The 12,101-nt window shown below is 31.7% G+C and overlaps 1 protein-coding gene across 1 annotated transcript; it reads right to left on the reverse strand.

Moving 5' to 3' along the window:
* Positions 1–7,574: 7,574 nt before the first annotated feature.
* LOC123893701 lies at positions 7,575–10,343 on the reverse strand. The gene is made up of 4 exons (XM_045943486.1): positions 9,926–10,343; positions 9,483–9,623; positions 9,306–9,376; positions 7,575–8,078 (listed from the first exon to the last, which is right to left on the reverse strand). The coding sequence occupies exons 1-4, from the start codon at positions 10,052–10,054 to the stop codon at positions 7,784–7,786; spliced, it is 636 nt and encodes a 211-aa protein (XP_045799442.1). The 5' UTR covers positions 10,055–10,343; the 3' UTR covers positions 7,575–7,783.
* Between the last annotated feature and the right edge of the window lie 1,758 nt (positions 10,344–12,101).

A 12,101-nucleotide genomic window follows, 5' to 3' on the forward strand; every position in this document is an offset into this window, starting at 1 on the left:
AATATTAAAATTTCACATTATAATCTCTAAAATGAATTGATTTGTTTGACATAAAAGAATAGTGGTAACGAAAAAAATGAGACTTGTTCTGTAATTTTAAAAAAAAAAAATTGAGTAAATATATTTTTGTAATCAGACGTGTAAAAATTATATACACTAATGATGCCAGAAAGTAAACTGATGATGGGAGAAAAAAAAATAAAAAATAAGAAAGTAATAGAAAAGACACATAAATATTTTTTATTTAAAATGCATAATTTTAAAAAAATGGCTGAAATGAAGTAGATGAATATCATATTTGGAATTTGACTTAATGATAATTGTCATATTGCTAATAGAATTTCAATTAAATTTGTATGAATTAATATGGTATAGATATACAACAACATAAATCATGGCATATATATCAATAACATCAATGGTTGAAGGTGTATTTAAAAAAAAAAGTTATATAGGGATGACCACGGTTCAATCCCCCGCAATTACGATCAGGAGAGGACTGAAACAACTTGATGCCAGAAAATGACCCCGAACCTGATTAGGCGGTCCAGTGGACCGGATATTGGCGGTGAAAACAAAAAAAAATGACGAAAAAAATGCATAATTGGTGTGTTTGTCTTGATAAGTTATGAGATTTGGATCTAACATTATATCATGAAGAAAACAATTACATGAAGTGAATAAGAAAAAAAATATAAGAAAAATAATATGACGAAAATGCACCTCTAAAACAATGAATAGCAAGATTTGTTTCAATTAAATCGTGAAACATGATCAAAGACATCTATAAATTATTAAACAATAAAACATTAGAAGGGATGCTTAAAAAAATAAATTAAGAAGTATATTTGAATCATTTGAATTCTGGGACGTAAACATAACGGGGGTTGCAAAATGCAAACCTGTTAAAGAATCATGGATTGTATGGTTTAAAACCCCCGTAAAATAAAATATAACAAAATACACAGACTAGTTAGCGGGGGCTTATAACCGCCGCTAAATAGTATACCTATGAAAAAAAAATTAAAAAATCTGGGGCGGGCCATGGCCCTGTCCAGCCCATGAAGGGCTCCGCCCTGACTCATGTGTGAGACACTGAGTTCATACTTATGAGTGATATGACCTGTATTGAGCCTAATCCTTAGGCCAATTTTCTAGTACACAAACTAAGTTATATATGGATCATATAATAAGCTATCATGCAGGTTGCACTGGGTGAGGGTTTTAAGGTATTTAAAACATGGAATGTTAGATTGCATTCAAATGTAATGATTTACAATAACTGGTACATAGAATCTAACATTTTGCATTAAGACACCCGTTTCTCTCAATAGTATAAGTTGGCAAAAAAGATTATTATATTAATTCTTCTTGAAGCCGCCACTCACAAACCCTATTTCCCAGGGCCGACCCAACACTATATGAGTTTTAAAGTGAATTTTGAATTTGGGCCTTTTATATTCTAATAAAAAAATTATAATATATATTTATTTAAAATTTATTTTTTAAGCTTTTTCAGATGCAAAATCATTTATTAAACATTATTCTATTCTATAAGCAACAAATGCATTTGGGAAGAAGTTCATTCTTATTATATAGTTAAGTATGTCAATTGGTGTATCATTTTCAACGTGTATGATTTCGCTTAATATTTTCAATTATTTTTAAGTGCAAAGTGATGCAAAAATCAAATGATAGGAGAAATTTTTTGATAAATTGATGAAAGTATACGTTACTGAGTTATTATGGGAAGAAGAAGAGTTGAAGAATGACGCAAAATTGAAAAGACAAAGGCCTCCTTTTTCACGCGGCACAGAACAAAGTTTCTACTAGGAGGCTTTTTAATTTTAATTTTTTGGGGCCTTAATTACTTTGAAAAAATATATATGTTGGGGGCCTAAAACCCAATGGTCGGCCCTGTAATTCCTCTTTGATTTTCTTCTTGTTCGTCTACTAGAGGGGTGATTTGGGATCGATGTTGATCCGAAATCACCCTATTGATCGTTTTTAATTTCTTTTTATTTAAATAAGTGATTTTTATACATTTTTAGGTTTCGTTTGCGTTTTCTTCATTGTGATTCTTTCGTCAGGTATTGTTTTAATCCCGTGTTAGTGCGGAGCTGTTGGTTTTGAGTCTCGTCTTGGTACGGTGTTTGTTTTGATTTTTCATCTTAATTAGTACGATGTTTGTTTTGTTCAGATTTGCAGATTTGCTTCAATCCAAATTCGGTACAGATTCAATGACTTTAGCTTCGTCAGGCATGACTATTTCGGACACTTGATTTTTATCATATTAATTGTAGGCTTTGTCACATACGTAGACATTAGACAGTTTTATGCTATTAGAAGAGTAGGTGAAAACATAATTGAAATTTGGAAAGTATATAATCGATTAAAAGATTGTATTAGAAGAGTAGTTAACAATATCTAATTCAGTATTTTTATCCCTCTACTATTTCTTCATGAATTTATGCGTTGTGAGTTTGGATGTTAACAAACAAACTTCTTACTTTATACTTAAAAAGACAGTATTAATTGTTGAATGACACTAATATTGCACCAGTCCATGTGGATACGATAAACACAAAATACTTACTTTTAATATTGCATAAAAAATGCGAACACTGCTCGCATCCTAGATTGCGAGTGGGTTATTTTGGTAATTTCAACTTTGACATCTATAACATAAACATACATTATTGAAGATCAAATTAATTTATTTGCTTATTAATATTGATTATCATCATAATTATCATCATTAAATTAAATACAGGATTCTTGCCAGCCAACAGCTGAGTCTCACTCTAATGGACAAGGTCTCACCAGCGCCGCAAATGGGTAACTCAAATCACCTCATTTCGAATTTGTTTATTTTTTATTTTTGAAAACTTGGTATCCGGCCCTAGGACCGACTAATCCAAGGGGATCAATCCCACCGCCCACTTGCGGCGGCCCCATTTAAAGCCAGAGCTTTTTTTTTTGCTCGGTATAGACTTAGCCCACCGAAATTGGCACCAGGGGAATCGAACCTGAGACCTTCAGAGGAGCATACTCCAAAAACTCAAGCCAACACCACTAGACCAACCCAAGTGGGTTCATTTCGAATTTGTTGCTCTTTGATGTATGCATTTGGTCGGTCAAATAACCTCAACTAATCCTGTTTCTATTGCAGCTTACTCGTGTGCTCAAAGAAATCTTATTTTATCAACACAATAAGTTGCTGAGAAGCAAAAAGTAGAAAGCACAAAGGGAGAGCTTCCTCGTTGGAAGAAGCCAAAGCAGTTTAAGGAAACTGAAGGAAAGCTATTTGAGGGATCATGAATTTTAGAGCGTCGAAAGCAAGCGAAAGCAAAAGAGAAGCTAGAGAAAGAGAAGCCAGCGAAAAAGAAGCAATGGAAAAGGAAGTTTTACTGAAGTGCTTCTAGTTATAGGTTGGAATCATGTGTGTTATTAGTGGGTTATTCTATGCTATGCTCACCTTTATGTTGTTGGCCAGAGAATTGTATCTTTTGTGCAAGAGTTTGTCTCTATGGTGTATATGGAAAGACTATAATTAATGGGGGTTGCGTTATATGCTTTTTTGGTGTATTTTGCTGTTGGATTCCAGTTCTTGTGTATCACAGACTATGTTTTTGCTAATCTTTCTGACACATTTTGTGCTTCAAGATTAGTCATATGTTTTATTTCCTTTAATAATATCCTTTTTAGTAGTGTGTAAAATGGTAAAAGGAAATGGGATCCGGATTCTCTCCTTCTAGATCTGTCTCCATCCCTCTCCTTCTAGAATTTTTTAATGCTGATGTTTTAGTTATAAGAAAAACCATAAAATTATATAAGCATTTTAAAAGGGCAATATAGTGCACACTCCTTAAGAAATTTTAGACCCAATCTACACTGGACTCTACATAGTTGTACAAATTGTTTAAAAAAAATAAAAAAATTCTATTTAAAAAAGTTATCCTAAAATTTATTAATGCAAAAAAGGAAGGTAAGAAAATAAAAATGAGATTCTTTAATTTATTAATGGAATCATGTGAGCCTATAAATGACTCTTTAATAGCCATGCGTTTTATTCTTTCTCAGTTTTTTTTTTTGTTTTCAGTCATTTATTTTTGTTTCTTCTTCAACACTGCTTCGCCTTTACTTTCACAACACCACTTCACTTTTCCATAGTTTCCAGAGATCCAAATATCCAATACCACTTCAGTATACAGATCCACCGATTTGGGTTTAATTTGGGTCTTAACTTAAATTTGAAGGGACTTTTAAGAATTTTGAGGTATATGATGAAATGAAGAGGATATTCAACTCTTTCTTAATGACTTAATCTTTGTTATTTTCACTTTGGAATCAGAATCGAACACAAATTGATTTGGACATTTATTCGTTTGCTGATGATGAAATTCATAGAATTGATTTGAGGTGAAAGTGTGGCTTTAAGCTTAATATGAGAAAGCTGGAATAAGATGTTTGCAATTGGAGTTGGAGTGTTGTTTTTGATTTGGTGAGGATAACATAGAAATCAGAATGGAAAAGAGATACGGTCAAACGTCCACACCATCAATTTATACAACATTTTGTTCCTTCGTGAAAGTTTCCTTCGCAATATATAGCACAACTCATATATATCAGTTTTTCCGAAGCTACAGAAGTGTGATGTTGTATTGAAGTTCTTTTTCTTTTTTTTTTGGTACAACGGGGGGGGGGGGGGGGGGGGGGGGATGCCCATGTTGTATTGAAGTTCTATGGGCTAGATTGTAGGAGCTACCTTAACACCACATTACACTTAGACAAACATAGAACGATGATATTGGATTGAGCCACAACAAGGGAATTTGAATTACAAGGACGCCGATGATCTTTTAAGTATGTGTCAAAAGTACAAGATCCAAACTCGCAGACACTGCATCTTCTGGGAAGTGGATGAAACAATTCACCAATGGATTAAGTCACTGAACATACATCATCATTTTTGTTCAGCGACTTAATCCATTGCTGAACTGTTTCATCCACTTTCCAGAAGATGCAGTGTCCGCGAGTTTGGATCTTATACTTTTGACACGGACTTAAAATATCATCGGCGTCCTTGTAATTCAAATTCCCTTGACATGGCTTAGTCCAATATCATCTGTCTGTGTTTTTCTAACTTGCACTGTGGTGTACTGGTGTTAAGGTAGCTTCTAGAGCCTAGCCCAGAGAATTTCAGTACAACATTACACATCCGAAATTCTGGAAAAATTAATATATAAAACTAAAATTCATATATATATATATATATACAGGGACGGACCCAAGGAGGGGCAAGCAGGGGCTCCAACCCCCCCTCCCCCATGCAAATATGTTTAATATGTATAATTTTTAATGTATATGAGTTGCTAATGACACATCTTAATTTACTCACTCTTGTTTTAGGTGCTTCTAAATAAATTATTGTGATTTTATCTTATATTTTTGAGTTAAATATATTTTTTGTCTTTATAAAATTAAGAGTTTTTAAGTTTTGTCCTTCAAAAAATTTACTTTTAGTCCATATTTGTATTTTATAGCAATTATTTTGAGGACTAAAAGTATCAATTTTTTGTAAAAATATTTGAAAATAGGGACTATTCTTACCAAACTACAAGATTTTAGAGCATATTTTCGGTTAAAATTTAATAGGACTAAACATAAAAACTTTTATAAGGAAAAAAAATATATTTAACTCTATTATTTATTATTAAAAAAAGAAATTCGGCCCCCCGTGTGATTGATTTCTGGATCCGTCCCTATATATATATATATATATAAATCATCATATATCCTATCAATGAAGAATGAATATAATAAAACGAACATGCATTTGAAATATATACTTCTGTAGCGTTATTTTTTTTTCCCACATGGCATGCGACCTTCAATCACCTGATGGTAAGGTTCAATGCCGTTCAAGTTCCATGTGATTTGGTTTGGTTTGGTTTACCTTCGTGTATTTTTTAATTTTCTTATATAATGCATTATCCACATAGCTTTTATATTATTTAAAATTTAAAATAAAAACTTCAAAACACTAAAAAAAAATTAAAAACCTAGTGTTTCTTTTTTGAACCCAATAATCTCTTGCAAAAATAAAAGGGGATTGAAGCTTGAAAGTCATTGAACCTTACCCTTAGGCGATTGAAGGTGGCATGACATCGATGGATCGTTCAGAATTGAGAAGCAGCCGTCAAAGGTTAAGGTTTGTATTCAAGGTCATGCTTCTGGTGTGGACTTGATGATTACTGGACTTCAAATTTTCCCTGTTGATAGACACGCAAGGTTTACATATTTGAAGGTGCGAATAGACAATGTGACGTCTATAGAATAAAACTAGATGTCACATTTTGTGTTCGCATCTTCAAATATATAAACCTTGCATGTCTATCAACAAGGAAAATTTGAAGTCCAACAACCATAAGTCCACACCAGAAGCAAGACCTTGAATTTAAACCTTAACCTTCGACGGTTGATTCTCAATTCTGAACTATCCATCAATGTCACGCCACCTTCAATCGCCTTAGGGGAAGGTTCAATGGTGTTCAAGCTTCAATTTTCTTTTGTGTTTGCAGAAGATTACTAGGTTCAAAGGGTTCAAAATAGAAACACTAGGTTTTCAATCGTTTGTACTGTTTTGTTTTTTTGTTTTTTTAGTGGGTTTCATTTGGTTTTGGTTTGGATTTAATTTTGTTTGATTGATTGCTTCTCTTCCTATTGATTCTTCTGTTTGGTTGTTTCCCTCCCCTATTGGTTATGCTGTTTGATTTCTCCTCTCCCTATTGGTTCCTTTATTTGATTGTTTCTCAACCAGCCCCCCCCTAGGTTCTGGTGTTTGATTTCTCCTCTCCCTATCGCTCTTCTATTTGGTTTGATTCTCCTCTCTACTGGTATGATTCTTCACTCTACTGGTTTGATTCATCACGCTGTTAGTTTGATTGTTTGGTTTTGGTTTGGTTCAGTTCTATTTTGTTTGGTTTACCTCCGAGTTTAATAAGTTTGATTTGGTGAGTCAATGCTCATTGTTTGTGAAACACTATATTATGGTGTTTCTTTTGATTGTTTGGTGAGTCAGGATAGTACTCACAATTTGTTGGTTTAGTTTTGCTCGGTTCAGTTTTATTTGGTTTCGGTTGGTTTGGATTGGATATAATTGATTTGTTTTGGTTCTTCCTTCTAATGGTTCCTTGCTCTAGTTGCTTCTTCTTTGGTTGCTCTTCTCCATTGTTTATGATATCAGTCAGTTCGGCATACTTTTAGGGTTAATTTTGTAATAAGTTTAAAGCTTAGTAAGCTTTGACTTGAGGGGTAGTATTAAAATAAGATGTTTTGAATTTATATTATTATGTTTTTTATTTTTTGTTTGACAAACTCTCGATGCTTATCTGGTAATGCATCGTTAGTTTGAGGGGGATGTGATGGATATAATAATATATGGAGCTTTTATATTTTAAGTTAGTATAGTCTAACTCATTAAAATTTTCTATATATTCTCTATTATTTAGTAAGAAATATTATTGTAATAGTATTAAAACCTAGCCACCTTTCTCGAGGGTCGGAAGTAATGGAGTGAAAACATCATCCTTTGTCATTGTGTTGCTAGCAAAAGACACATACAATGCATTTCCTTGTTTGTTGTATAAGTAAATTTGTAACAAGAAGAATAACTTAATCTTACAATTCAAGTTTGCTTACAAAAGTTCATTTATTATTTTTCTTTCAAATTTTCTACCTTAGATAAAATAAAAAAAAAATACTTACGATGCTTTTCTTCTTACCCTTTTCTTCTTTTATGACTTAAAATGAAATCATCGTCGTCGTCATCATCACTATCGGTGTCAATTTTTCTCTTGGCTTTAATGTCGCCATTGTTTGATCTTTGTTGTGGCTTCTGTGAAGTTCCAGCATTATTTGGTCTCGGTTGCTGCTTCTGTGAAGTTTCCGTTTTGATTGGTGGCTTTGATGAAGACTTAACAGGAGTTCCTGTTCGAATTTCCTTTTGCTTCCTCTGCTTCTTCTCAAATGCTTTCTTAGCTTTTTGAGGAGACAGCAACCCATGCTCCATTAACCTGCACAATGAAGTATGTAATTGTATGCGTTAGTATGTAATAGCGCAGTTCAATTTATTTAATCCATAAAAAGGAAGAAAGCGATAGCAGAAGAAGACTCCAATTGAGCACAAGACATCGTCATCAGTTCAAAACTCAATACACTAATTCTATTGCTTATCTTCAATGCTAAAAGAATCAAAGTGTGTGCATGGGAAAGAGAATAAGAAACAATTAGAGATTTTACTGTATCATGCCTACATATCATGCAGTGAGGTCTATGACTATGATACACTGACATAATGAACTAGTCTTTATGTATGAAATCTCTCTTACAATAGTTCATATATCAGTTACTGAATCTCACAAGTCAAATGTGTACCGAGGAAACTAGATAAACAGAAAAGGAAGATTTGAAGACCAGAAATAGGTGAGACAGATTCTACCTTATGCGACATGAAGAATCGTGAGAAAATGATATTTTTTACGATAAACAATTTCTTTTCCACCAATTTTCAATTTAGAGCAAATCATATCAACCATTGCTGGATCCTAAATTATGAACATTGATTTTCTTTCTCATCAACAATCTAATTCAGAATTTACTTTGTACTAGTTACACATAACATAATTATTCGCAAGGGTATCGAGTATATTAAATTGCCTAGACATTTCCTTTTACGAAAATATAATATGCTGTCTTTAATACATTTATAGATTCATTTTCTAAAATGTCAATTTAGTTGTCTTGTACTTAATCACTTTTCAATTTTAAGATTTTTTGAATCATCAAATTTATAGATAACAACCTCTATCAAGAGCACAAGCCAATCCCAAGACAAAGCCAAAAACTACAAACAAAACACACAAAACCCCCAACACGAACATGCGCAAGAGACCCAACACTAGACATAAAAAACAAAACTACAAGGCACAAAAGGCAGCCTGCAACACAATCATACGACAGGAACATTAAAACACACAACAATGGAACAACAAAACAAGATCTGAAAAAAAATAAACTGAATCTAGCTAGGGATCGGACTCAGGTGCTCCCGATCGATTCAACCTTAACCAAAACTCATTAACCCCTTAAGTCCAACCACTTGGTTAACAGAAATAAGATCTGAACATACTGAATGACTTAACAGTATATTCCATTTTTCACAATTCACCAATAATTCATTCAATGCATATATGTTAATTTCATAGAACAAGTAACAAATGCAAGATTGGAAGGAAACTCACCAAAATTCCGCCATTTCACTTGTCGGTATCTGTTTTGACAATGACTCATAGAAAATCCTCAGCGGCTCTTTCTGTCAACATAAGATATGAACAACCATATTGCATTAGTACAAGTTGAATTCACAATATAGACAATGAATTGTAAATTCAAAGAATAAACTGAAAGAAATTCAGAACCTCTTCAGGGGGATCATGTTTCTGGCCAGGCAAACTGTAGACTTTCCTCGCTCTCACTTTGGTAGTTGTTGTCTTTGTCTCCGTCTTCGATATTGTTGTTTTCGATGATGACGATGACATTGTTGTTGGTTTCGATTTCACCTATCAAGTTTATACACAAAACAAAATTGTTAATTTGTAATCTAACAAATCTTAACTAACTTGCAACTAATTCTAACCAACTTGTAACAACCTTTAACAAACTCCAACAATATCTAATCTAATCTAACACATATGCAAGACAATTAGGCCAATTAATCAAATTCAAGTTTTTCCAATTAATCACCAGTTATATATATTGGAAAAAGAAAATCCCAAAATTATGAACCCTAGTATAATCAAATTAAGAATTAATTACAATTGAATCACAAAATTGACATTGAATTGATTGAGAATGAAACTACCTCAGTTTTAATGACAGTATTGGTGGTAACTGATTTCATCTTAGAAGAAGAATCAGTAACCCTTGGCTTTGAAGGGGCATTTTGGGGATTTGGCTTGATCTTGACAATAGTGGTTTTGGTATCTGCCATAGCTACACACCTTCTTTGAATGATTCAACCAAAATTTAACTGTTTATTCATATCATCATGAGTGAATTTGTCTAATTGTTTTGTGAAGATATTTATACACAAAATATTGTGATGAAAATGGTAGAATAATTAATGGGATGAGAATTGAGATAAGATCAAAACAATTGTAGAAAAATACAGTAAAGTTAAGAGCTGGGTTTGGATTTTGGTAGCTGCAAAAAGATGAATTTGGGATAAATAAAATAACACAGATCTTAAGGTGGGGACCACATACATAGAATTTTACAGTACTTTACTTTCGTTTGTTTTGTTTTAGTACTACATTGTTTTCTGTTTTTCACTGATTTTCATGTTAAATTAACGGTGTCGGAACACACGTGTATGTAAACATTTACTCCTACTCTCCTACATCACTTTCTATTTTCACCATTTTTGACGAAAATGAGTTTTTACTCTGTACTTCTTACCGTGTTTTTTTTTTACTATTACCGTAGTCATTTCGGATATAAGATGAAACTTCACTTTTTAGATACATTGAAATGTTAATGTATCAAAACTATATCATAGGTTAGATACATTAATATTTCAATGTATCTAAGAAATGAATTTCTTCTTATATTAAGGAATAGAGAGAAGAGTATAATATTAAAAAAATTCTATGTGTTTACTAACTTGTAAAAAAAACCTTTAAAAAGAAAAAGAATACCCGTAAGGTATAATACATTTTCTTAAGAAAAAGAATTTTTTTGGTCAAATAACTTTAAAAATTTCTATATACCCGTATTTTAATACTACTTTTGACCACAATACTAATAAAGAAAAAAGAAATTTTTTGGTCAAACAAAATAAAAGACTTTCTATATGCTATATACCTATATTTTAATACTACTTTTGACCACAATAGTACATGATACATTTTTTATAAAAAAATTGGTCAAAAAAAATAAAAATAAAAACTTTCTATTTGCTAGTATATCCCATTTTTAATACTACTTTTGACCAATAAAAAATTCTTACTTTTTTTGAAAAAAGAATTTTTTTGATAGAAAAAATAAAAAAACTTTCTATTTGCTACAACACTATTTTAGTACTACTTTTGACCAATAAATAATGCTTTTAATAAAAACAAGAATTTTATTTGGTCAAATAAATAACAATTACCTTGTCACAAAAACTGAATTAAATTTGTTAATAATTATTGTCAAAAAAATTGTTTTTTAAAGATGTTGAAGAAAAGCATTTCGTTTTGTTGAGAGATTTTATATTTCTCTTCTTCATTATTAAAAATGATTTTCTTCCATAAAAAAATTATTTTCTTACAAAATTAAATTGTTATCAATATTATTAGAGGATATCCATATAGGTCATTGACCCATACAATTGCTCCATTATGTTTACTTATGTATATATACTATGTAATGTAACCCTAATCTTTGTGGTGAATAATACAATCTATGTTCTTTCTCTCTTCTTCATATTATTGTTCTTGTTTAGGTCAATTTATAACACGTTAACACCATACCGATGGAGCATTGGGAATCTTAGAGCATGCGATTAGGCAAGTAAGTGTATTCTAATTTCATATCTCTGATTTTAATCTTACCAATGATCTCAGGGCCTATTATTTATATGATTTAGAACTCTATATGTTTTGGTTCGGTGATATTGAAATTGGTATTTTTAATTAAACAACAATGTTTCATGAATCTACTTTTTGGGTTATTCTTATATGATGAAATCAATTTTTGTTTTTTATATATACACTGCCGGTTTGGGTTTTTGAGTAATCTAAAGTTGATTCAAGCTTTAATAATAAATTTGTATTGAGCATTAACATACTTATTTGTTAATACATATCAGTAACCAACCGCCACCCATTAATGACCTTAATTCTTCTTTTGTTTTGTTTTCCCTCGTTCATCCACTAAAAAGAGGTACTACTTTATGGTCAATCTTGATTCGAAATTATCACTCTTGATATTTTTTTTATTTCTTTTTATTCTAATAAGTAATTTTTACATATTTTTGAGTTTTGTTTGAATTTTCC

The sequence above is a fragment of the Trifolium pratense genome, linkage group LG7, assembly GCF_020283565.1.
Source record: "Trifolium pratense cultivar HEN17-A07 linkage group LG7, ARS_RC_1.1, whole genome shotgun sequence".
Lineage (NCBI taxonomy): Eukaryota > Viridiplantae > Streptophyta > Magnoliopsida > Fabales > Fabaceae > Trifolium > Trifolium pratense.

What these genes read in the sequence shown, in the direction of transcription:
- LOC123893701 (XM_045943486.1), bottom strand. Translation starts at nt 10,054, where the DNA reads ATGGCAGATACCAAAACCACTATTGTCAAGATCAAGCCAAATCCCCAA. An exon ending in ATACTGTCATTAAAACTGAG is followed by an intron (nt 9,624 to 9,925) that starts GTAGTTTCATTC and finishes TAAACTTGATAG; the next exon opens with GTGAAATCGAAACCAACAAC. An exon ending in AGTGAAATGGCGGAATTTTG is followed by an intron (nt 8,079 to 9,305) that starts GTGAGTTTCCTT and finishes TTCATTGTGCAG; the next exon opens with GTTAATGGAGCATGGGTTGC.